Source organism: Sander lucioperca, chromosome 20 (assembly GCF_008315115.2).
Source record: "Sander lucioperca isolate FBNREF2018 chromosome 20, SLUC_FBN_1.2, whole genome shotgun sequence".
Taxonomy (NCBI): domain Eukaryota; kingdom Metazoa; phylum Chordata; class Actinopteri; order Perciformes; family Percidae; genus Sander; species Sander lucioperca.
The window spans coordinates 26,325,528-26,353,314 of record NC_050192.1 but is presented as its reverse complement, the minus strand read 5'-3'; the positions used below and the strand labels follow the sequence as shown (position 1 = coordinate 26,353,314).

The window sequence follows — 27,787 nt, the reverse complement described above, 5'->3', positions numbered from 1 at the left end:
AGGGACTGGCTATTGTTGTAACCACCGTGCTACTTAGCTGCCTTTCCTGTTCTTGAATGAAACCACTTCAAAGAGGTTTTAGGTATACAGGTATGTTAGTATCCATTCATCAAAAAGACATGCAAACATGCCTAGATTGTACTGCACCTCATGATGGGAGGACATTCTATTTTGGTTTATTTGGTCACTAAAACAAGAACTAACTGCAGATGTGACACAGAGTGAAACTTATAATGTGTAATGAACTGGGCAGAGTCCCTCCCTTTTTTTCTTCACTATTATGCTTTTCATAAGCACCCCCATACGCGCATATCACCCACTTGACTGGACTGGCTCAACTTGTTTCTTCGTGAATGGAATGTAGACAGATTCACTCTTATAGGAAACTGATAATAGGGGCAGGATGAACAAAGCTGTTTAGTATGTGCTGTGACGGTGCTTTAGTGAGCTCGGCGGAAAGTGAGGAGTACATCAGCTCAAAACTGAAACTGTTGCTGCATTTCAACGTTGCTTCTGCCAGAGGACGGACAAAGAACAACAGGACTGGTTGATCACATGACCAGCTCGGAGAACACCCATGGCTCGTGTCCCAGAGCTGCTCTTGGCCACTTTGGAGGAGCTGCTTGATAAAGAGCTGAGGACTTTCCAGTGGTTTGTATCCAGTAATGTTCTCGAAGGATTCCCTCATATTCCAAAGTCGCGAGTTGATGGGGTGGACAGGCCGCGCACTGTGGATCTTTTGGTGCAGACTTATGGCTACAGCGGTGCTGTTACGGTCACAGTGGATATACTGATGAGAATGAAACTTAAACTGTGGGCTGAAACACTGAAGGAGAACTACGATGAAGGTAAAATATGTCTAAAAAAAACAACATTTGACTGTCTAGTTTGTAAGACAAAATAGCTTGGCCATATAACAGCTATCTGTTCTCTTTGTTTCTTTATCAGTTCCAAGCAATCAAATAGGCAAAGGTAAGATGATAAAAAGATCCCCACACACACACCGCCATGTTATCAAGTTTAAACTCATATACCCATGTACAAACACAAGATTAAAGGTTGAACTTTACAAAACTAAAATAGAATGTTTTATTTATTATTTGAACAGAAATCGACCGCCAAGCAATACGAGAAAAACTGAGATCCACCGTGATGAGAAAGTACCAAAACATTTACGAGGGGAATGCAGATGAAGGAGACACCATCTACCTGAACAAAATCTACACCGAACTGCGCTTGATTGAAGGAGACTGGGGAGGCTTGAGCAATGAGCATGAGGTCAGACAGCAGAGGTCCAACGACGTGACGACAGAAGAAACCTCCATTAAAGCTAACAACATTTTCAAACCAATGCCCAACCAAGAGAAGCGAATCAGAACTGTGCTTACCCAGGGTATACCTGGAGTGGGTAAAACTGTCTGCGCACAGAAGTTTTCCCTAAGCTGGGCTGAAGGCGAGGAAAATCAGGATATAACCTTCCTCTTCCCGCTTCCTTTCCGTGAACTGAATCCAATCATCGGCGAGAAAGACTACAGTCTGATGCAGGTGATCCATCAGTTCTTCCCTGAGATGAAACCTCTTGAGACGCTGGGAACAGAATGCAAAGTCCTCTTCATCTTCGACGGCCTGGACGAGACTCTCCTCCCCTTGGACTTCAAGCACAACAAGGTCTTGAGAGATGAGACGGAGCCGGCCTCTCTAGATGTGCTGGTCACCAACCTCATCACGGGAGATCTGCTTGGCAACGCTCTCATCTGGATCACGTCTAGACCTGCGGCAGCAAGCCGGATCCCTCGAAAGCACATCCACCAATGGACGGAGGTAAAGGGCTTCGCAAATGAACAGAGGGAGGAATACTTTAGGAAGCGTTTGCACGATGATAACCTCGCCACCAGGATCATCAACCATGTGAAGTCATCAAGAAGCCTCGAGATCATGTGTCAGATATCAGTTTTCTGCTGGATCACAGTCACCGTAATGAAGAAAATTTTGCACGACAATGTGACAGGAGGCATGCCCAACACCCTGACTGAGATGTATGCGTATCTCCTTCTCTGCCAGACAGACCGGATGATAGAAGGGCACTACCCAATGTCAAGCGACAATGTTGTCTTGAAGCTAGCAGAGCTGGCATTCCGCCAACTGGAGAAAGGCAAACTGATCTTCTACGAGGCTGACTTGAAAGAGTGTGGCATGGATGTCAAAGAGGCGACCATCTACTCAGGAGTTTGCACAGAGCTGTTTGTGATGGATGGCCGAAGGAGGAGAGAAGTTTTTAGCTTTGTACATTTAACCATCCAGGAGTTTCTCGCAGCTGTGTATGTCCGTCATTCCTATATGCAAAGAAATGAAAATGTTCTTCTTGGATACCTGAAAAGGATGTCTACAAGATGGCTCCCCAAGTCTGTGTTCAGTTTTCACAAGACTGCCATCGATAAAGCCTTGGAGAGTCCAGACGGCCGCTGGGACCTCTTCCTTCGCTTTCTGCTGGGACTGTCGCTGAAGCCGAACCAAGAGCTCCTGGGTAGAATATTGTCTTTGGGAACTGAAGGAAAAGAGGATGTGGAGAGAACCGTCCAGTTTATCAAGGAGAAGATTAGAGAGGATCCAGAGTCCAAGCTCAACCTGTTCCACTGCCTGAGCGAGCTCAAAGAGGAGTCTTTGGTGCAGGAGATCCAGAGCTTTGTGAGTTCTGGGAGGCTTGATGCCAAAAAACTGTCTCCGGTCCAGTGGTCCGCTCTCACTTTCGAACTGATGACATCAGAGGCCACAGAGGAAGAGTTTGACTTGAAGAAGTACATAAGATCAGAAGAAGGGGTAGTGAAGCTGCTGACTGTCATTACTTCCTCCACACGTGCTCTGTGAGTTCACCCACATGATAATAGCGTCTCTTGCATGTTGCTTTTAGTTGCTCTGCAGCCACAAACAAATGTAATGTCTATGTAATACTGCAGCTATTCTTGGACCTTGGCCTGAACATCTTTAATGAAAGAAATGGGTTGTTTGTATTTTTTTTTTAGGCTAAATCACTGCAACCTCACTGAGAACTGCTGTAACGATTTGGCCTCCGCGCTGAGCTCGACCTCCTCTCACCTCACAGAACTGGACCTGAGTGACAACAACCTGAAGGATTCAGGGGTGAAGCTGCTTTCTGTTGGATTAGGGAGTCCACACTGTAAACTGAGGAGGTTAAGGTCTGTAACAATTGCTAGCAGTCTTTTAGAAACCAAAAATTGCACAATACAACCCTGCCAAAATCAGCAACTACATCTTATGGTGAAAGACTTGTGGTTTAGGTTTACTGCTTTTTGCGGTCACATTCTATTGGATTATATACAAACTGCTTACTATTTTTTTTAGGTCAGATTATTAAAAGAGCTTTTTTTTCTACTTTTTTCAGATTACATAAATGTAAACTGGAAGGAGACTGCTGTGAGGTACTGGCTGTTGCTCTCAGCACAAAGTCTACCCAACTCAGAGAACTGGACCTGAGTGCTAATGACTTCCAGGAAGCAGGAGTGAAGTCTCTGTGCGTGGGACTCTGCAGCCACCACTGCAAACTACAAACACTGAGGTTAGACCTTATTCTTGCTGACAAACTTAAATCACTTGCTTGCCATGGAATTTAATCACATTTTTAAGCAAAATAAATCCCTGCTGTTTTGATGTATACTCCTTTGCAGGTTCAACCAGTGCAAGCTGAAAGAGAACTGCTGTGCCAATTTGGCTACAGTTTTGAGTTCAGGCGCATCACACCTGAAATCTCTTGACCTGAGCAACAACAACCTGAAGGATTCTGGTGTATCTCTGCTTACTGCTGGACTGAGGAGTCCACACTGTAGACTGGAAACACTCAAGTCAGTGCAATCCTTTCAAATGAAGATCATGACTGTGGTTGTCCTAGCTACACTATTATTACAGTATATGCGTTTGTGGAGCGTGAAGTGATCAGTTGTCTATCATCACTATGTCACATGTGGTGTGCTGTACCTTCATTTGAAATTCCCTTCCACCTGTCAGGGTCGGCTGGTGTGGCCTTACACAGAAATGCTGCAGTCACATTGGCTCCACTCTGAGCTCTGACTCTACCTCCATCAGAGAGCTGGACCTCAGTGGAAACAACCTGCAGGGTCCAGGCATTCAGCTGCTGTGTGCTGGACTGAGAAGTCCACACTGTAAACTGGAAACACTAAGGTCAGGTCATGTAGGTTCAGTGGACACAACAAATAATACAGTGGCTCACATCGGTGTAATGACACAGTTCTACATGCACTTTCAGTTTGTTTTCAAGCAACAGTACATGGCATTTCAATTAGAAAAAACAGTTACAATACTTACTGATGTCACAAAGTCGAGACGATACGTAAGCCCATTTAACACAATCAGTTACATATATATACATATACATATATATATATACATATATATACATATATATATATACATATATACATATATATATATACATATATATATATATATATATATATATACATATATATATATATATATACATATATACATACATATATATATACATACATATATATATATATATATATATATATATATATATATATATATATATATATATATATATATACACACACACATACATATATATACATATATATACATATATATATACACACATACATATATATACATATATATATATACACATACATATATATACACATACATATATATACATATATATATACACATACATATATATACACATACATATATATACATATATATATACACATACATATATATACATATATATATACACATACATATATATATACACATATATACATAATATATATATACATATATACATATATTTCTAAAAAGCAACTACATATGATTTGACAATTTCATTACTAAGAGCTTCAGACATTTAAATTAAAAACAAACATTTTAATAAAAAAATAAATATAAAATGGGAATTTCAAAATAAAGGCGCATCCTAAAGATGACGATATGTATCGATATTTTCACTTTGTATCCATAATATTGGATCGCTGACGACTGAAGCGATATATCGATCCAGATTGATGTATCGTTACACCCCTAACACAAACCATATCCTCACCTGCAGGTTAAATGAGTGCAATCTCCAGAAATGCTGTGCGGATTCGGCCTCCGTCCTCAGCTGCGGCACCTCTCACCTGAAGGAGCTTGATCTGAGTGGGAACGACCTGCAGGACTCCGAAGTGAAGCGGCTCTCTTCTGGATTGGCAAATCTGGCCTGTAAACTGGAGACGTTAAGGTAAACTGGCTTTACATTCAAAGTGACATAATCTTTACTTCCTCAATCAGCTTATTATTTTTGCAAATAAGTTATTAATCATACGACTCAAAAACTAGAAATTTGCGTTTTTGGATGAATTTTGAATACCCTGCCTCCACACCAGGCTGTCGTTCTGCGGAGTCACAGAGAAAGGCTGCGTGTATTTGGCTTCAGCGCTGAGCTCCAACCCTTCTCACCTGAAGCAGCTTGACCTCAGCTACAACTACGTGCAGGACTCCGGAGTGAAGCTGATCTCTGTTCATTTGAACAACCCGCTCTGTAAACTGGAAAAATTCTGGTAAAACCATCTACTAGGGATTTAGTGTTTTGGGGGATTCCTTGTGGCTTTAGGTTTAAATCTCTCCTTGTTAGGATGGTATTTCTTAGAATAAGCAACAAGTCTTGTGGTTTAAAGTTTCACTTAATGATCAAGTTCCCTTTATAGGAGCTTTAATTGCTGCATAATGTAGTCATCCGGCAAAGTTTGTTTCAGAGCAAAAGCACATGATGAACTGCAGGGAACAGAAAGCAGCAACATGTTCACATGGACTGCCCATGCAATCAAAATCCAAATGCATGTAAAATATAGCCTATATTTTGTAGAATTTGGTTAGAAAGCCAAATATCACTTATTCTAAAACATCATAATGTGTCGCTTAATAATGAATATATCCTCTTGTCTACAGTGTGGACAATAATGCAGAGTGCTACCTGAAATCAACACTGAAAAACTGTAAGTGCAGTATTTTATATTTATATTACCTCCATTCACTTTTAACGTCACCAAACAGCAACAATCTGTAATGCTGGCAGAAGACGATACTCAAAAGCTTTTATTTGTAGTTGTTGGCAGCAGCAGGCTAAGATCAGGCTCTGAACCTGCAATGTCACTGCTGAATGCCTGCCAAAAAGAATTGCAGTAACTGGACACTTAAACAAAACCTTACCTACCACATTTCCTTTTTATCAAATAAATTATTCTAATTACTAAAAATAATGCATACATTCCTGTTTCAACATGTAATCAAGCCTCTCAAAGAGTCTTTGAATTGACAAAGCTTTTTTCTTAAAATGTTTACCTGTTGAATCATTTTTTCCATCTGGGTTCAGTTGTAGTTTCAGTTATGTTATGACTGTGTGCACATATGTGACATGAATGCTGCCATCTTTCAGTCTTTCCACTTGTTTTTGGCTTGACATGTTATGTCACTTGTCCAACAGATGGCAGGATAGAGGTTTATTCACAACTGAGTGTTCTGTGATTTCTCTCTCTCTCTCTCTCTCTCTCTTTATTTCTTTCAGTGTCTATTTGTTAAGATTAGACAAAGTTCAGGCTTTGATCTCATCATGACCCCAGACCCCCAGGGGTCATGATGAGTTGAGTTTTTGAATTTGTGAGTATAATTATTTGAAAATGTGTTTGTTAACCCGATACGCACCACCAAAGCACATAAAAACTGAAATGCTAGGGTTTTTCTGCATTATTCTACATGATGTTGAGACCCGGTTTTGTAGAGGCGCCTTGAGTAAAAATCAGTGGCGGGGCGTGTATTTTACACCTGGGCCTTCAGTACCATCCTACAGCAATTAAACCACCTTTGAATGAACTCACCATGACACTAGGTCATTATCGTGTGGAATAAAGTGATTTAACGCAGGGCACAACACCTAGAGAGTTTCAATACACTATTGCAGAGACATGACTACACGGTGACTGAAGCCATCACTTTCACACAGCATTACATGATGCTGCATCAGATAGTCAAAATGAATGTAGTTACCAAAGAAACAAAAACAAACCCACAACAACTGGTCACATTTACTCATACAGCGACCACAAAGCAATCAAAAACACAAATAACACTATTAGGAATCAACCGGCTTTGCCATCAATTCCAGCCAAACTGCTGGGGCTCAACAACACACATGCCACCATGCAGACACAGAGGCACAGTGGCCACTGACACTGCTCAAACCTTCAACACCAGCAGCAACAACAATCTAAAGCAAGCAGTAAAAGCTAGTAAAATCATTTTACTAAAATGCATACAAATCCACTAAACTTACCAAAGCTGCTCATCATTTGACTTTACATCAAAAAATCTAAACAAACTTGAACTAACGTTACTGCTACGGTTATGTGATGCTAGCTAGTTTTGCTTCTTGGCCCCCGTATGCTAACTGGTCTGAAAAATGCCGATGGGTGGCAAGGCCAGCTAGTAGGCTCTCATTCTGTCAAAGAAAACACCCGACAGGGCAAACTCGAAATTTGATTGGCTAAAGAACATGACAATCAACAACATCGTCCCTATTTGCTTAAACAGCCGAGGGATTCACTGGAAATTCTGAAGGCCTCAGAGTAGATTTTTCACCCGGAGACAGCACAGGGGGAAATCTGATTGGATAAACCGAGGGAGAGAGTAACAATGAAATTACAGCAATAGACTCATGGGAATGGACTTTGTAAAATACATATGAAATGAATAATTATTCAGTTTATATTGTTAGATGGTGTGTTGAAGGGAGAAAGAAGTTAACAGGGACCACAGTTCATTTTTTTCCCAGGGGCCTCCTACTGGGTTAATGTGTGTTTTTTTTAATCAGTTATTAAATACAAATATTGATTAAAAAGAGAACCCTGAAAAAAACATGTCTGTTTTGTACAGATGCATGTACACTCACGTTGGACACAAACACAGCTGCCAGGTCTCTCTTTCTGTACGACGGAGGAAAGCAGGGGACGTGGGTCAGGGAGAGACAGCAGTACCCAGATCACCCCGAGAGGTTCGAGAGCGTCTCCCAGGTGCTGTGTCACCAAGGCCTCACCAAACGTCACTACTGGGAGGTGGAGTGGCGAGGACGCTGGGTGGATGTCGCCGTGGCGGTGAGGGGGATCCGTCGGAGGGCGAGCTCTAACCTCTGCGGGTTTGGGTACACAGATCAATCCTGGAGTATGTTCTGCTCTGAGGATCACTACAGCGCTCAGCACGACCACCAGCCTGTGGAAATACCAGCACCTCTGTCTCGCTCCCACAAGGTGGGAGTGTATCTGGACTGGCCGGGTGGCACCCTGTCCTTCTACAGCGTCTCCTTTGGGACCCTCAGCCACCTTCATACGTTCTACAGCAACTTCACTGAGCCTCTCTACCCAGGGTTTGGGATGGAGGAAGATGACTGCTCTGTAACTATTTCTACAGTGGAGGGCTTGCAAGAACTCATTTCTCGGTCAGCTAGTGCAGAAAGAATTGACGAATTCTGAGTGCAGGTCCATTTGGAGAATTGAAGGAAATTGTGTTTTTCTGCTCCCAGAGGGTGGCAGCAGTGCTGGAGAAAGATATGTGATGAAGAGGGGAAAAAAGAGAATTCTGTATTCTCACTGTATTTTCACTTAGGTTGTCGAAGTTATATTTTAAATCAAACATGGAGGACAAATATATGTTATCATCGGAAAAATAATGTGGATTGGTAGCATCTTGCATTAAAAAGGTTTCTGTTAAACAGCCAACTGTAAACTTCCATCTATAATCTTCCAACCTGCACATACTGTAGATGCACTAAACACAAAAGTATAGCTGAGTCTCATGTGAGACACAGAAGTCTGCACCAAATTTCATGGCAATCCATCCAGTAGTTAAGATATTTTACTCAAACATCCAGGGATCACCAAAGCCGTTAGGATACATCTGGGGACCATGATATCAAAACTTGGTGCCAATCCATCAAGCAGGTGAAGAGGTACAGTATATCCACGGGCAGGGTTCGACATAAGCAATGGCCTGATGGCCTGGGGCCAGTAAAACACTATGTAAGACAAGTTGATTGGCCTGTTCGGGGCAGTGAAATTGTGACAGTCAAAGTCACGAGTCAGTTATTTGTAATGTGATGCTAACGTTAAGTGAAGCACTATCCAACGTTCATTAGAAATGGAGTACACTAACGTCAATAAATGATTGACGTCATAAGAGTCTAGACATACTTTGGACCTTCATTGGCAGCTGCAGCAACTCAAACCCAGCCAGACCGGAGCTGCTGCCCGCTCTCCCCCTTCGCCGGGAGGTGGGAGCTAGCTAGTAATATTTGTGTACGTCACGGTCCCTCCACCGGACAGCCAGCCGCAACTTGACCCCAGTTCCAGCTGCTGTTTGCTCTCCTCCCGACGAAGTAGTCTCCTAGAGGCTGGGAGTCAGGCTGAGGGGCTACAGGGTGCGCTAAAAATTACTAGCTAACGTTAGCTAACTGCAAAGTAAGCTTCCCCAGTGCTGCGTTCAAATGCTGTCGGAAATTGTACAATCATTTCAAAATGAACGCTTAAAATAGCCCAGTAAACATAGCTGGGGAATATTCAGGTTAGTATAATATAAACAGAAGAGGAAACACACTTGTTACCAGATGGGTGTTGTTTAAATAAAATAATTTTACTTTAAATAAGCTATCTGATATTTGCCTTATAAGCATGTATTCTCCTCTTCAGAACAATGTGGCAAATTAGCTATGTTGCATAATTTAAGAGCAATGACATATACACCACAACCATATCACAAAAGTTACCACTAGCTATGTTTCCATTCACACGTTTTTATCCGAATTAAGTGATATTGAATGAAAAATGCCTTAAGGAAACAGTAAAATTCGATTGAATTTCATGAATATCGACTCAAAGGAAATACGTTCAGTCTCATCGGATTTTATCTTGATCGATATACGGCTTATGCGATAAACGCTGATGGAAACGTTATTTGCCGAATAAATAATGAATTGCGATTAAGTTTTAGGTCATTTTATGGTTGCAACCCGCCACAAAACGAAGAAGTTTTAGTTCATTTCCGCCCAGTATTTCCGCTCTGTTTGCACACGTGGCGAGTGTCAACAAAGACAGATGTAAGTGGACGAACAAGGAGACGCACTACCGGGAGTGCCGACACAAATGTCCCTTAAGATGCAACGATCGTCTACCACAGCCTGTAGTACGATTGATGGCCAGCCCTTTCTACTGACTATAGCCTTCAGCAGGGGGTCTAATCAGGACGTGAGTCCCGTCTATTGCGCCATACACCTGTGGCACAAGGTTAGTTACGCAGCGAGATATCATGCGCCTCATCCACTCTAGGTAGGTATATATACCTTCGCATCATCCTCGTTCGTATGGCATTGCACACGGCGTAAACACACCGGTGCACAGTGGTTTTGCTGACTCCAAATGTTTCACCTACCACTCTCTACTCTGCGCATGTAGCCAGTTTGTAGAGCGCAATGGCGATACACTTCTCGGTTGGAAGTGGAGGGTGATAGCTTGCGACATCTGGAGAAAGGTAGGGGCCAATAAAATTACCCAACAGGTCAAATGTTGTCTTGGTCATCCGAAAATGCTTCAATCAAAGGGTTTCCGTGAAGTGTTTCTGAACCACGATCTCCAAGAACTGTTTGGAGCGCTGCGTCGTTCCCACACCACAGGCCGCCTCCGTTGTCGTCGGGCATTTACGTGCATCTGCATCATCATAGCAATGTGTTGATAGCGTCGTTTTGTTATTATAGCTTGATATGTCACTATCATCTGGCACATAAGCACTATTACAACTTGTGCAATATTGATCATTTGTTAGTAGATGGCCCGATCCATTTTGTCTAGCAAAACTTTGTTCGCAAATGTTTCCTTGAATGTTGTGCGATTCCATCTGCAAGCCAGCCATTAGTATTCAAGACATTTCACTAGAAAAGTTAACCTCCTGCTGACGCAAGAGTAAGGATGGTGTCCAAATGGTAACCCTAGATTTGCAAAACCTCTTGCGCAACACACTTTCCGACAACCTATACTAACCTTAACTATCACGCAAGACTTTCGCAAATCTTGGGTTACCATCTGGACACGGCCGAGAGTCAGAGTTAACAAAGTCAGTAGGATTCATCCTCTGGGAACCATGAATGTCAAAATTTCAATGCAACTCATGGCAAAAAATTCAAAAGAGGTGGTAAGTTTCAAATAAGCAGTTTTCTATCCCATGCTATTAAACAGGCATGAGGAAAAGTGAGTACTTGGCACTGTACTAGGCTTCAATAACACAGCAGGTATTTCCTGTTAGACTCACCCTCAGAATGTTGTTTGCCTTGAGAGGTGTAGCTAGATGGGAAAAGTCAGAGAAATGAGCCTGTAAACACTGGTGGGCATATTTTAGTGCAGCAGAGTTTAAATGTCACAGTTGTGAAAGCTGTGGAGAACAAGTTACTTCAGAGGAATAGGGGAAATAAGATCACTGGGTGTGTTGTACAGACTTTGCTCATGCACGACTGGAAGTGACGACATTCATCGTAATCATTAAGGAGGTGTGGCAGTTTATTTAGTGGGAAAAGGGGCTGTTGTGGAATTTGAGCTGGCATTCAAGGTTCATCCAACGCAGAGGTAAGTGCTAGAAAGAATGATTATATTAGTATTGGCTCTTACTGGTATTTTACCCGTAGTCTTGTGAAAGGGAATGAAGGCTGAAATGTCTGATTTCTTAAACTGCGGTTTTCATTTAACATTCAATGAATTAACACTGTTGTGCATGTTGATTAAAAGATTTCTTTATGACATGTTTTAAAAGATATCTATTAAGGCTGACATGTCACTTTCAAACTCAGGTCAAAATGAAGAGTCTGGTTGGGTATTGTGTGCTTATTTTGGCATTTCTTTTGAGCTGCACAGAACAGACTAAGGTAATAATAATGTCGTCTATACTCTTTAATATATTTTAGACTAGAACAAATAAACTCTTCTCCAGCTCTGGCTGTAATGTCTGTACTTTTAAGTCTCATTTTAAAACTGCATTTTAAAATCTCACTTTAAAACGGTTTGTTGTATTTCTAGAAACACCCGAACGTACTTTCTTCTCAAGGTACAGCCAATGTTATTATTGCTTACAATACACTTACAATGTTGTGTAATGTACAAATTATGGAAGGTACAAGGCACCACATATTCAGATTTAATGTTGGTCATGTGTTTTTCTTGTTGTGCTAACCTCAGGAACAGACTGCACACAGATAAAGGCTCTCATGCCACAAGCATCCAGTGGTGTTTATGTAATCCAGCCTCACGGAGTCAACACCCCATTTAAGGTACAATAACAGACACCTGACATGTCTTTTAAACTGACCGGTCGCAAAGCCTCAACCCTTTAGTTACTGTTGCTACGCCCGTCTATTCCATTATTGACTGTTAAAATGTAGTACTTATCTGTTGTGTCATTTTTGACTTAAATCATATGCATGACTGAAAACAATAAACAGTGCTATGACAGATTTTGGAAAGAAAAACAAAATAGAGCATGCAGTTCACTTGTTTATCTAACACATAATGTTGTCTTTTCCAAAGCCCTGTAGAACATGTCTCAGACTTTAGGGAGCGTGTATAAAAAGCCTGCCAGCTGGTTCTCTTATCATGTTTACTGCTCAGGTGTACTGTGAGATGCGGCCAGATGGAGGCTGGACGGTGTTTCAGAGGCGTAGTGGCGGAGCAGTTTCCTTCAATAGGAAATGGGCCGCATATAAAAAGGGTTTTGGAAGCTTGACACGTAAGTAAATCATTTATTTTGGTTGGGTTTGTTGATGGGTGCGGGGCTAAAATCTACTTTGTGATGACTGTGGCACGCCTTACACACACAGTAAATATAAATATCCCAGAAAGGTCTTTGTTAAAGGTCTGATATTATGCTCATTTTCAGGTTCCTACTTGTATTTTGGGAGTCTACTAGAACATGTTTACATGCTTTAATGTTTCTAATACTGTCTGTTTATATATACACCTGTATTCACCCTCTGTCTGAAACGCTCCGTTTTAGCGCTTGCCTCCTTAAGCCTCCCCCCAAAAAAAGTGCCTAGTCTGCTCTGATTGGTTAGCGTTTCGAGGTCTTCCACATCTGCTCTCTCTGGGTCTCAGCACTGTAATGGCCCTGTAGCAACACTTTCTACCTTTATGTAAAATAGGTGTGATATCACAACCGTGCGGAAGTCCTTACGATTCGTTTAAGGGCACAGTTTCTGAATACGGGCTGTGTGCATTTCTCTGTAGATTGAGCATTTTGATACTTTCTCAGTATTTATATAGCACCTCAGCCTTATAATCAAAAAAAGACATGGGAATCTCACTTTTAACAATATGAGACATTTAAATACCTATAGAACAGAGGATTCAGTTATATTAAATAAAGACATTATTTTTCCTTATTGACATTGGCCGGAAAAAGCCCCTTTTGTCACATGCCCTCCTCGAGAATGGCTGACAAAAAGCGGCTTTAGAACTAAATTAATATACACTCTGAGGGTAATATGCACATTTTCTACCACACAGAAATGTATGCAAATCAGCCTGTGGTGCCAACTACTCTTAGAGGAAAGCACTGTGTGAGCTAAAAGCAAGCCTAAACTCTCAGCTGTCCCTGAGTTCTTGCCCGACTCTGCAGGTGACCTAAAGGCCTGCAACAATGACTCAAACTAACAACTCAATACTCCCTCAGTAACTCAAGGCAAAAAAGAATCAGATATACCTAAATCCTGTGCTCTGCTGATTCCCTCAGAGGACCACTGGCTCGGTCTGAAGAAGCTTTTCTCTCTGACCAAGAACAAGACCAAGAAGTGGACCATGAGGGTCAACCTGTGGGACCACGAAGGTGACACCGCTTTCGCCGAGTACAGACACTTCAGATTGGGCAATGAAGAAGAAGCTTTTAAACTCCATGTTGGGAAATACCAAGGAAATGCAGGTACTGCAGGCTTTTCTAACGGCTGATTTTAAGCTTTTTCTCACCGTCCCTCTTTTCTCTCTGCTTTTTAGGGACACACAAATGTTATCCCATTTGTTTTACTTTCATTTATGCTGCTTTGACTGCAGTAGACCACTCTATTTTTACTTTATCATTTTAATAAATGTAGATGAAAGCTGCTTAGTGCAGACATTTCTAACAGAACATCAAGTCTGTTAGCACAACACAATGATGGAAGTTGTATTGTTCATTGTTACCTTGGCAACATCTACTCCTGGGGTCCACATTAAAAGTTGGTTATTGCTTATGATTAAGACGTCAAATTGTTGCTTCGCTTTGCAGATCTTTGCTCCTTCAGGCGCAGTGAAACTGATTTTCCCTTTGACTTTCACTTCTTCCACCATCTGCTTTCAGCACAAACTCTGTCTAAGCTGTTTTCTGTGAAACAACAGTGCCCTCTTTCTGTATTTTGGTGTGAAGCATCCAGCAGCTTCAAATCCAGCCTTGATACATAAGGGTGGATTAACTAGAGGCTGACCGTCTCCTCAGGAATGAACACATTTGTAATGTGTCTAGATCAACGATGTGTTAATCTACAAATAAAATGCTACACATTGTAGCTTTAAAGTGTGACAATAGTACTTTTCAAAAAAGTTTTCTTCTTTCAAATGAAAAGTCCATTCCATAAGTAAGAAAAATACACCTTAATGTACTGCACTCAGGGTTTTACTACAGCCTTACTTTTGCCATGTCTCAATTTGGATACACTCACATGTAGTACACTGTGTACACTATGTACTCACTTGTATAGTGTGTAAATTTCGACAGGGTAGTGTCTCAAATTACACACGGCCAGCATGAAATTACTTCTTTTTAATTGTAAAGAGGAGCATTACCGCCACCTTCTGCTGCCAGCCAAAAATATATACCGGCTGGTTTTCTCACTCTCTGACTTCAGTACGGTTGGTATCCTGTAGCTTCCGCTCCATAGCAAAAATGCGAGAGTGGAAAGTGTCCAGCGCGCAACACTCAACGTTTTGACCGCTTTGAGTGCAACATCCAGGTACTCATAGTACACTGCACCTCGTCAGTGTAAACGCACTACGTACTCAAAATAGCAAGTGTACTGTACAGAAGTCCACTATTTTGAGACACAGCCTTGGTCTGGTATGACCAGTAGCTCATGGTAGCTAACGTTAGCTAATGTTGGCAACCTTAAGCCAGATGTATCTGTATAACTGACATTACTGAATAGGCTCTAGGGCTGCACAATTAATCGCAATTTTATGGAAATCGCAATATGGACTAGTGCAATATTCAAATCCCAGGGGATACATATTTTGTCAAAGGCAAAATATGTGTCAAACCATTCTGAATTAAGTATTGTGGTGCTGTTTGGTACAGATCCTCGCATAAATAACACTATTATCATTTAAAAGATTTTTTAATTTCAATATTTTTCATCGAAAATGAGAAAATGATCACTCCCTCCAATATCGTGAATCATGTCGCAATCGCAGCATCAGTCAAAATAATCACAATTAGATCTTTTCCTGACATCACGCCACCCTAATAGGCTCACTGACTTCATGACTCGTTTAAAAATGAAGGAAAGGTGCCATCATCTTGTAACTGCCACCTGTGGTTGTGATCACAGTGGCCACTGTTCGGCAAATGTTACATTTTAAAGACACCCGCTGAATTCTACATTCTAAACTTCCTTAAAAATGTTTCCAATTTTGTCCAAAGGTGATGCCATCCGTGGTGCCTATTCGGGCATCGACCAGAATGGCTACGGCTTCAGCACCACCGACCGCGACAATGACGGCTGCTCCCCGTGCATCTTTGGTGACATCGCTGAAATGGAATGTACCAATTCAGACGGTGGCAGTTGGTGGTACAGCCGCTGTGGCTCTGCCAGTCTGAACGGCGACTGGCATCCTGCAGGTGACCACATCGGTTGGGCGTCAGGCCTCCACTGGCATACCTGGAAGAATCCTGCGCCTTACTCCTTGAAGGCCACCAGAATGATGATCAAGTCTGTGTGAGAGGAGCCACATTACTAGCTTTTGTTGTAGCACAGCATTACATTTTAGCCATTTCAAAAATGACTCTTTAATATGCAAATCAATTTGTTTTTTGTTTTAGATACTGGTGGTACTAACACTTCCAGGGTGTTTCTGCCTTAGATTGATTCTTCTTTATAGTCTCCTAATTTCTTTATGCCAGGAAGACATGTTAAATGGTCTATGAGGTCACCATTGAGGTGTCCCTTAAATAACAACAACATTCAAACGGGGGTGACCTCTAGCTCACCCAGTAAGAGCGTGTGCCCCGTGTAGGCCAAGTCCTGCACAGCGCTGGTTCGAATCCAACCTGCTGCCCTTTGCGGCGTGTCGTCCCCCATCTCTCTCCCCCTTTCCTGTCTATCCACTGTCACTGTACAATAAAGGGAAAAGCCCCCCAAAAAACCCCCAAAACAAAAAACATTCAAATGAAAACTGATGGAGGCCCATAATTTGATTTACAGACAGTGTTGAGCAAGTTACTTTTAAAAAGTAATTAGTTAGTTACTAGTTACTTCTTCCAAAAAGTAACTAAATTACTCAGTTACAAATTATGAAAGTAACTCGTTACTTCAGAAAATAACTATTGCGTTACTTTCAAGTAGGGCTGGGCGATAAAACGATCTCGATATGGGATCGCAATAAAATTCGGGTCGATAACGATGATTAACTTGGACATATTTTACTCGATTTGGATAGATCTAACGGCCTATCACACAGCAGAAATAAACGGCATTCCATTTCAGAAGGTGGCGGTAATGCACACCAAAAGTTTGCCAACCGCCAAAGAACGTCAATAGAAGAAGAAGTTTTTGGCTTGCCCGTCAAAGTACACGCCCATTTCCTACTCAGAGCATTGTTTGAGCCACCGGTGGTGAAGAAATGAGTGGAACAGAGGGGCATGGGCACCAAAGCGATGGTGAAAGTGAACTTGCGTCATCATCCAAAGCTGAGGAAATTGTTGACAAAAAAAGGTAATGGGACGTCAATTATATGGAAGTGGTTTGGATATCTCAAAAGCGACCAAGCACAGATTAACACGGTCTGCAAAATATGCCGTCGGTTGTTGTCGAAACACAACTAATCTTTTCTGTCAGTTGAAAAGGTACCATCCCAGCGAACACAGCGAGAGTTTGAAAATGCGGGCCCATGTTAACATTAGTCTGCCCACAAGTTTTGTCCAACGTCCTAGTGGTTCTTCTCCTGTTAGCAGCACTAGCGGGGCTGCAAAACAACAGTTGTGTCATCTTTTGCGACCATTGCCCCATATGAAAAAGTGAATGTGATAGTAGTCACAGCTTTTAGTTTTATTTACATTATTTGCATTTACATTACTAACTTGTACTGTTCTGTTAAGGCAGATAAAGCATGTTTGCAAAGTTAAATGTTTACATTTAGGTGTTATTCAATATATTCTGTTATCACACAATATATTCTAAACCAAGCCATGTTTGCACAGTTCAATGTTACATTAGGTTATTCTATTTTTTATGTTAATAAACTATATTCTAAAGTTTAACTAATGGACCCTCTGGTTTCTTCAGGCTTCAGTCATTATCAGGATACTCTTCAAACTTGCTGCATTATCAAATTATATATCGTGATAAATATTGATATTGATCAATATGGAAAAAATGATCATATTTTTTGCCATATCACCCAGCCCTACTTTCAAGTACATTTTTAAATGCTCAAATGTGACCCCACCTCCACCCGTCTTTAACGGAACTTAAAATACACGTGCATGTTCAATTATTTATAATAAATCTGAATATTATAATGAAATGGACACTTAATACAATACATTATTAACAGAAACAATGTACACAAATCTAAACTATTTTAATGTTGCTGTGGGACAAAGTGAGACTAGCCTCCAATCAAAAGCCATGTATGTAGATATTATGTTTATGTAGTGGATCGATACAAAGACAACACCTCAACAGGCCACAACTGGGCAAAATTAAATTATGCTTGTTAAGCACTATACCAAAAATAAATAACACATATATACACTCTTTGTAGTGCAAATAACGTAGGTGGCCTGATCTTTATACTTGTGCGCTGGTGTGTGCGTCGAGCCGGCACATGTGTGTTTGTGTGTGGGGAGTGGGTGATAGAGCGAGGGAGAAGTGAGAGAGTGACGGCGATTAGCTTTGGAGCGAGTACCGACTCTAGAGTCATATAGTAAGAGAAACAAAGTGTCTCCCCTGTTCTTTCTGACCTCGGTGGAAAATCTGTAGCAGGAAAAATTAACCCTCTCCTTGATTTCATAACGCCCTACCTGTCTCTCTCTCTCTCTCGTTGACTGACTCGCTTGTGTTGTTCTTGTGTGTCCGACTATGCATGCTCTCGAACACCCGCCCAACTTTACCTCTGATTGGCTTACCATGACATTTTACTCAACCTCAGCCCATCGTCAGCATTTATGCGCTTGCGTCGTGCACTGCCCACTAACCAAGAAACAACAGTAAAAAAAAAAAGTCTTTGACTCTCGGCTCCGACTCCGATCTAGTTGGTCTGATGAAAAAAAAAAAAACAGCTTCAAATATAGTAACGCGCTGCATTTTTTGGCAGTAACGGTAACGGCGTTATTAAGATGGGAAGAGTAATCAATTAGATTACTTGTTACTGAAAAAAAGTAACACCGTTATTTATAACGCCATTATTCCCATCAGTGTTTACAGGCATCCCTAAAATTCTTGTATTCTTAATAAACCAAACATCTGAACTTCATAAAAATCTATATTTTTAAAACTTTTATTATTTTACGGTTTTATTGTTGGTGTACATTTGCTGAGGATTCTGATAGAATGAATGAATTAAAGTCCACATATAGTGCACAGTTTGTACACCAGTTTCCTTATGAAAACATCTGAGTATTAAATACATATTCATTAAATGGTTTTGTTGCAGAACTCTTGTTTGTTTTTTTTGTATTCCTGTTTATGGGGAAGGAGAACCCGGAATAGGGGGAAATGCAACGCTACCAAGCCAGGGCCAAACAGACCAATCATCGTTGCAGTCTGCGTCGCCGCAACGTGTAGTTAAATTTTTTGAGAGGTGCACTTCAGTCTACGGTGTAGGGTCGGTATCTCCACGTACCTACGTACTAGGGTTGCATGATATTGACAAAATGTGATATTGCGATATCGATTATGAATATTGCGATATCGATATTCATTTCGATGCATACTTATTGCGACACTTTCAATATATTGCGATAACGATATTGAGTCGATTTATCTTTCACCCCCTAGATATAATATTGCGCAACGTGATATTGCGATAACGATATTGAGTCAATATATCTTGCACCCCTACTACGTACGTAACCACGGGTCAATTTAACGCAGGAGCGTTAATTGGCCTTAAAGCTGAGTACTCACTGCAGCAAAACCTACATGTTGTGTTTGCATGTAGGTTTTGTGTACACAGTACATAGGAGGTGGAAAGTATTGTTACTTTAAAGAAATGTCCTCAAGAAAGAGTACTTGTGTAAAATCGTACTTAAATAAAAGTAATAAAGTGGGTCCGTTAAAATGTACTAAGTAGGCTGTTACTGTGTTACAGTTTTTAAGTCCTCCTCAATCTGCTCTAGGTTCAACTTCTCTACTCTTTCATTCCAAAGCCCTGTCTCCTTTAAATTACACTCCAATACAACAAAACGGCATTGTCAATTACGTTTCGAGGGAAACGCATTTTCTCCCAGATTATGTTTTAGATGTATTACTAAACACTAGCCTTCCACCCAGGAGATGGCTGTTTATGTACTGTGTGAAACCAAAAGTTAACATTGAATTATTTCCACGCAACATCCTTAAATTTTTTCAAATATGTAGCATACTTAAGTAGCAACCCAACACTCCATATTATGTCTAAGTTGCCATAACTAACTTTAGACTTTCACTGAGGTGTTTGGGTTCTGCCACAAAGGTTTACCTATTTTGGGTTAAACTTATAATACACTAATAACATACACATCTATTATGCTGTACTAGAAATATCTGACCCCAGACTACTCTTTAAAATCAAAGGGAATAGTTTTTCAATGCTTTTTAAATGTTCAAGTAATATTTAACCTTTAAGTTGAATGAAAAAAAATACACAAAACACAAATTGAAACCTTTTAGCCTAACCAAAAAAAAAATAAACAAAATGTACATTGAAAGTAATTTTACACAAAATGATCATTGACCAAAGTTGATGAAACAAGTTTGAAAGTTGTGTAACACTGAATTGGCAGTACCAAAATTTTTGAACACAAAACCTCAAATGTATTTGGACACACACGGACACACGCACACACGGACACACACACACACACACACACACACACACACACACACACACACACAACCATAGATAAATAATGTATAAAACAGGTCTTAACTCACAAGTCGGGGTCAGTCCAGGAGAGACAGTTCAAGGTCCGAAACATGGAACCAGGCGGCAGCGACGGCAAAAATCCTCATTAGCAGGAACCTCTCCGGTCAGAAATGGCGTCTTCGGTTCAGCGACTTGCCGACGTTAGCTTTAGCGTAGCACCGACACACTCGCACAAACTTTTGCCATATTCAAATGCAAGTAAACAAGAAATGTGCAGCTTCAGTTTCGTCAGTTCACTCCGATCTTCACCAAGCTATATATCCTAGTGTTTTTCGATTTTTCTCCCGCTCCGTGTGTTCTTAACTCTCTCCCCTTGATTCTGTCGTCGCTTTTCGTCGTAGCTGCGCCATGCGTTTTGCACCCCGCACTCACTCGTTCTCTTCCGTACCTACAACCAATTACCACAGGTGACACTGACTGATAGCAAAAGTAACCAATCAAAATAAAACATCTCAAACTAAAGGCGCACTCTGTGTATATTTAGGTTACACCACTGTTTATTATATTATTATATTTAGAACTTTTTATTTTAAATTCGTATTCAACTATTTACATCCTGTTTTATTTAACTAAATAAATCTTAATCTCTCAGTAAACCATTTTCTTTAATTTCTCTATTAAACTAAATTACTTTCATTTTAATTGCCTTAATGACTTATTTTCACACAACTTTAATAACTAACTTGTTTTTATTCCTCATTTTTTACGCCAGCAGGGCTACACCAATCTCACTATGTGTAACGGATGCGACCTGAAATGTAGTGAAGTAGTCTATGATACTTGTGATAAGAAGTAGCCTACTTAAGCAAAAGTAAAATGACAGATTACAAAAAAAAATACTCAAAAAGTACAAGTACACAAAAAACGACTTTTAGAGAGTAAATGTAATTAGTTACTTCCACCGTGCTGACAGTATATAAAATAAAAAAAAACAACTTAGAAGGATAAAACATTTCCCCACTTGACACCAACCCACAATCGAAAGCATAACTCAGTTAACATTTCATATAGTTTTCATAATTGTATTACAGCAGCAGCTTTTTTTAAATGACATGTTATTTAATAGTGTTGCAACGATAGTTTTAAATTCCATACAAAAAGTTCACATGTAAATACACTTTTGTTACATCATCAAAATAGTCTTTGTTCCTGATCTTTCAACAGGTTGGAGCCATTAAACCATTAACATCCCATGAGGGACATTTTTATAAATATGTGGCTGTATTAGTTAATGCTTCTTAAAAAGTGAATTCACTTATAATTTGTAATTTATACTCTTTATTGATCCCCAATGGGGAAATTACAATTTACAGTTTTACTTGCAGTTTTATCCTCCACTGGAAAAAAACAGATTTACATGTTTTTGTTAAACTTACTGTCAGAAAGAATGGAACCTTGACTGAACATAGTAAACCACAATCAGCTTAAATAATACAGGCAACCAGCGGAGACTTCAGGAAGTCACTATGCCCAGCAAAGAAATAGTGACAATCCCAACACATGGGGCAAGTAATGAGGTTGTATAGTATGTGTTAATTGTGATCATTCAGCAGTGGTTATTTGTAATACCCAACCCCAATATGGCTTGGAAATGCAACAAACACGCATCTAGCCACCGTTTTTAGGGCATATGTAGGACAAGAGAAGGTCCATCATAGTCTTAATAATGGGAGGTTGTGGGTGGAGGTTGTGTGGCAGGTGGTGGGCAAGAACCATCTCCCAGGCATCGATCAGATGAATGTTCAGTCCTTTGAACACGGCTCTGAGCACCTTATCACGCTGCAGCGAGTACCAGTCGCTGATGGTTATCGTCTCATAAAGTGTCAAGGCTTTGGGGTTGGCGGTCCGGATGATGACCAGCGTGCCTGGAGCGCGGTCCAGCAGCCGCACCACCGCCCTGCGGATGCTCTGCAGCCGCCGGATGTAGACCTCGATGGGAAAAGTGCTGAAATGAGACCAGATGCCGAAAACTACGACAGTATTGGTGCCTCCGGTTAAGCCATCAATTTCATTGGCAATGTAGCGAAACGCGTTGGTTGGAACGTTGGAAAAACGGATAGGAGGACCGTGGCAGCGGAACGTCACCAAGATGTTGTTTGCATACTCCAGGGCCATGAAAGGTCCAACTTGCTTCAGGCTGTGCAGGTCAAACTCTTTAAGATCTAAAAATATTACAGAGGGAACAGATTCAGCTGCAGTGTCAACAAAAATCAGCCAGAAATCCCTGTGAATCAGCTACCTGGTAGTGCTGCGTTGAGGTATTCAAACCACTGCCTGATGGTGGAGTCTCCATACATGTAGACCCCCTTGCCTTTCAGACACTGACTGATGGCGAAGTTGTTAAATTGGCGAACTGTGGTGCCACCTAGTGCTTGCCACACACCCTGGTAGTAATAACCAGAGGGTCCAGGTTTCACACTGCTGCTCTTCACCTCTGATTGACCTGAGAGGAAGTTAAAGGATAAGGGTAGGTTTTTTGTTATCGACAAATCCAATGAAAAGACCAAAACCAAGGTAGAAAGTGATTGTATGAGCATTTATTGACTATCCTTATTGCTGAGAGACTTATCAGTCGATCTTGTCTTCGACTTACAGTACGTGTCCATATACGGATGGGATCACCCAGCTACCCAGCATTGCACCCTAGTGGGCTTTCCACCAGTTTCTCTTCAATGACCACTGACTGCAAAGAAAACAATCTACACACTCCTACAACCGCGATGGCTGCAGCTGATTGGACGAATATGCCACGTGGGCGGAAAACAGAATACGATTGTTTATTTTATGGAAATAGTTCACCTAAACGTGTTTCTGAAAACATTTTTGAGTCTTTATTTCAGATCGACAACGGTCAGTTTAAAAGATTTCCGACAGCTTTTGAGAGGCGTCAAGCTGAGCCGGCCGCTCATCATTTGCATAAAGTTGGCTGGATTCAACTTTATGCAAATGAGGAGCCGGCGACTCGTCACCCCGCTTCTCCAAAGTCCCCGCAACTCTACCAGAATGCATTGCACGGCTGCTCCCATAGAAATGAATGGGACAATGGACACACACCGTTTCCTTAGATTCATTAGTCATTTTTTAATGCTTTTTCATGCTGAATGACTTTGTTTCCAAGAACTTATGAGCACATATCTGCTAGGCTAATCACAAGATTAAAGTGGTGCTTTTGCACGATTATTTGTGAAGAATTACTTTTAGAGATCTGTTGGAAAAACTGGATTAGTCAAAAAGAATCCACTACAGGAAATATTGTACACTTTTTCCACATTTTACTTTCATTGTCTATAGCACATACTTTAGTAATGGCAGTAGTAAAAATGTACCTTTTTTTTGGCAACACAGTGACATTGGCTGGTCCTGAAGCCTGTAGGTAGACTTTCAAGTTGACACCACTGAAGAAGAGCACACAATAATATGTCTCTTATACACACACTACAACATTAACAACATACAGACAAGAAAGGAAGACAAACATTTGAAATCATGTAATGAAGGTCAAACTAAAACAAATCAAGCACTAAAATGTGAAAAAAAACTGCATTGAAGTTAATCTATCATTACACAAAACTCTAGGAAAATACATTTTGTGAGTTAAAGCTGCACTTATTAATATTTTTCATTTAAGCAATGGGTTCAAAGACTACGTGTAATGTGTCACTCGCAGTGAGGAATCCACAGATAATGATCACCTGACTTCACAGTTCCTCTCAGCTTTATAGTGTTGTAGCATCTTTCAGCTCATCATTTTAGTTTTACGGCCCACAACTTGACTGTTTTGGTTGAGTCTCCCTGCTAGAAGCAGCAGGTAGATGTTTTAATCAAATAAGCTCTGATTTAAAAACTGTGCACTATCTACCACTAAACAGCAGCAGACAAAGTAAGCAACTAGCAGGTGAACACAGCGGAGCATTTAGAAACTAAAGAGTCAGATATGTCCCCATAAAGTGTTGTGGAGCACTAATGGAACGTGTCCTCTGTGGTGTTTTTTTCATGCCAAGGATCTCCCTGCTTTCCAGCATCAGAAGCTTAATGGGCTTTTTCACTAACAGTTATTCTCTTCAATGACCACTGACAAGCAAAGAAAACAGGCTCCACCCTCCTACAACCCCAATGGCTGCACCTGATTGGCTTGCTGCACCCGGATTTCAAAAACAGACCAACATGGCGGCTCATTTGGAAACTTTTTTCTTATTTTACAAACATAGTTCACCGAAATGTGTTTCTGAAAACATTTTGTGCGAGAAATAAGCTATGCAGTTGCTGAAAGGTCAGCTTAAAAGATTTTCGTGAGTTTTTGAGAGGCGGCGAGTCGAGCTAGACGTCCCTGATTTGCATAAAGAAGCCTGGATTCAACTTTATGCAAATGAGGAGCGGGCAATTCGATGCCCCGCTTCTCTAAAGTCGCCGCAATGCTACCAGAATGCATTGCGCGGCTGCTCCCATAGACAATGAATGGGAAATGATGCTTGGCAGTGTACACGTACCATAAAAGGGTGAATGAATATTGTACTTGGTAGCCATTAACCCAACTCCAAAGGAATACTTTGTTGCTCCACATCTACTGGATGTAAATAACCACTGTTTGCTAACGCTTTAGCCAACTTAATGTTTCTCAAAAGACAAATCTCAAATAAGATGTATACATTGACAATAAACCATAAATGAATAAATGAAAAATGAAAATACTATCCAATGTTCTTAATGAAAGTCAACTGGTGTGATTCAGACTGATTAGTTTGATTTGTCCTTTAAAACTTAAAAGATCTTTAGATTTAATCTTAACTGCCAGTAATCACAAACTTCAAAGTCAGTCCTGTCTCTCACCTTTGAAAGAGCTTCTCCTCGTTGGCCCCGAGGTTTTGTTTGTATTTTCCCATTGCGTGGTTGATCCTGGCATCACAGCTCAGCTTCTTTGGCTTGTAGCAGAACCAAGGCTCGCCTGTACGGAGGTCAGTGTAGTTGCACAGCGGCTGCTTTGTTGGACGTAGGCAGACGTTACAGATTGTAGTTTCAGAGAGTAAGGCTGAGCAGAAGAGGATCTGGAAGTAAATCCTGTCAGGCTGTTCGCTGGTCAGTCTGTTCAGCACTGTGACAGCTTCACTAGAGTGAACCAGTGTCACCTGATTGAATAGAGAACCAGAGCTTTAATAAAATCTACTGTTGGTGGCTGGAAATGAGACCCTGCTTTTGTCTGAAATGAAAAGTCCCACTATTTCCAAAAGGTCTAAGAAATTTAAGTTGAAAACTGCCATAGTTATTACAAACTGCATATGTGCCGTGCTAGAAGTGAAAGTTAATAGGCGAGTGGGAAACAACAACAAACTTCCAGCTAAACGCTGAAAATGTCAAGTTTTGAAGAAACTTCGCAACAAGGCAGGCCTGTTTGGTTCTTTCGGTGAATGATTGTAAAGTTTAAAAAAAAATATATGTTTACGACATGTCCTCTCTAACTGGGACGTTTTGGGACCGATTGGTGGGATTGCTATGGACGAAGTACACACGCCGATACACTGGTGAGCCAATTACGTTTAACCATGTATCCAGCTAATTTATATAGCTCACAGTAGTGTATTGTGTTCAACAGTTAACCCTCCCCAGCTCCGCCCTTTTCTCCTAATATGGTCACTTCTGGCTCCAAAATACAAAATGGCAACGGCCAAAAACTCCTGACTTTAAAATGGCAGTTCATAAACCAATGGGTGATGCCACCAATGCTGCGTCCATTAGTTTTACTGTCCATAGTTAAAGATAAAATAAAGAATAAAGATTAAATATGCCTACAATATAACCACATTTAACATGATAGTTTTTAGCATTACCTCAACCTGCGCGTCTCCTTCCCAGAGTAAAGAGAATACAGCAGAGTAGCTGCCATTCAGATGATCCACCACTTGCCCAACCACACCTGCACCAAACTTCGGGTTGTGCAGTCGGGCGAGTAAGAAGTCCCCTCCAGACTTCTTGGGATGGCCCTGGAAATCAGAGATTTTGATCCTAACCTCCAGCTGATCCCCTATGTGCCACTGTCCTCCCCCCCTCCTTGGGAGAATGGTGAAGGAGCTGTGAGCTGGTTCACTGGTCTTCTCCAGGGAAAGAGGAGCTGGCAAAAGTTCCAGGCCAAGCAATGGAGTCCAGTAAGAGGCGTTCCTCCAGAGCGTCGTTAGGGGACAGTGGCTGGAAGGTGCAGAAGTCGCGCTGCACGTCAGGGACAGTGGAAATTCTCGGGACGATGACGGTGGTGGAGTTCACTTTATGCTGAATCTGGCAGGGGGTCGACAGAGAGATGGTGACAAAGATGCATCCATCAAATTTGCCTCTCATGTACACAAACACTGCTGGAGTACAAAACTCCACTCATTAGAGAAGACAAAGCCATTAAACCTCATAGTCATTGCTTCAGTACTGAGCTGTTTTGGGGCGTCTCTTGGCTTTTATACATTCGTGACCCATTTATTAAGATTCATGTCTTCAGTAAAAACAAATACGAACCAGTAGGTTTTTTTCGTCTTGTTTTTGGTAATACGTGGTTCTGTTGCATTGCTAGCAAAGCATGGACAAGTTTGTGAAAGGAGTGCCAGGTCAACGTGAAGCAGACTATGAAGCCACACCAAACACCCAACTATCAAAACAAAGGCAAGAAAACACATAGTGGAGACCACAATTCAATCTAAGGAGCCGAGGTGCCGGTCTGATGTTTGAGGGGAAAATGAAATATTAATATTAAACATTTCAAACAGGGTCCACCCTATAAACAGTCCCACCAAAACCAAGTTCTCACCTCCAGAACTTCCATGTTATGTAACACAATGACGGAGACAGCCACAGCCAGAAAGAAGAAGATGGCAATGTACTCCCTTCTGGTACAAGCTCTGGTTTTCATGGTGGTCTTCATCTATGGCTGCAGCATAGCACTGTTACCACTTCCTCTGGTACTGGATTAAAAAAAAAAACACACAAACAACGAATATAACATGCTAAAACTTGAACTCAATTATGAAATCATCTTTATATAAATAGTGTGACATGTCCGGCTTTCAATCATTAGGGCTAAACTACAGTCACCCAGGAAATTCCTTTGATTGATCAGCCATTAACCAAGGCCACAACCACAGATAGCCTCTCAGAAGCTGTTTTCACTTTCATTATATATATCCAGCACAACTTCACCTACTTCCAATGTGCACTTAGAAAAGGAAAAAGTTTGAAAATTAAAACTCCAGCAACACTTAAAGAATAATGTATTGTTAGCCCAACATGTTCTAGCTTGTAGGCTTCATCACAGGGGTGTTGCA

General features: G+C 41.0%; 2 protein-coding genes and 1 pseudogene across 2 annotated transcripts; 2 read left to right on the top strand and 1 right to left on the bottom strand.

The window, feature by feature from the left end:
• The first annotated feature begins 216 nt into the window (after positions 1-216).
• Positions 217-8,651, top strand: LOC116054796 (NACHT, LRR and PYD domains-containing protein 12-like). Its single transcript, XM_031306538.2, has 11 exons — positions 217-848; positions 949-972; positions 1,109-2,861; positions 3,021-3,194; positions 3,401-3,574; positions 3,684-3,857; positions 4,021-4,194; positions 5,111-5,281; positions 5,427-5,600; positions 5,989-6,035; positions 7,969-8,651. The coding sequence occupies exons 1-11, from the start codon at positions 578-580 to the stop codon at positions 8,559-8,561; spliced, it is 3,729 nt and encodes a 1,242-aa protein (XP_031162398.1). The 5' UTR covers positions 217-577; the 3' UTR covers positions 8,562-8,651.
• On the bottom strand, positions 5,500-27,702 carry LOC116054803 (annotated as a pseudogene).
• LOC116054800 (angiopoietin-related protein 5-like) lies at positions 11,514-16,321 on the top strand. Its single transcript, XM_035996229.1, has 8 exons — positions 11,514-11,578; positions 11,630-11,696; positions 11,918-11,992; positions 12,144-12,171; positions 12,303-12,394; positions 12,732-12,849; positions 13,852-14,037; positions 15,787-16,321. Exons 3-8 carry the CDS (start codon positions 11,924-11,926, stop codon positions 16,083-16,085), a joined length of 792 nt encoding a protein of 263 aa, XP_035852122.1. The 5' UTR covers positions 11,514-11,578; positions 11,630-11,696; positions 11,918-11,923; the 3' UTR covers positions 16,086-16,321.
• Positions 27,703-27,787: the final 85 nt, after the last annotated feature.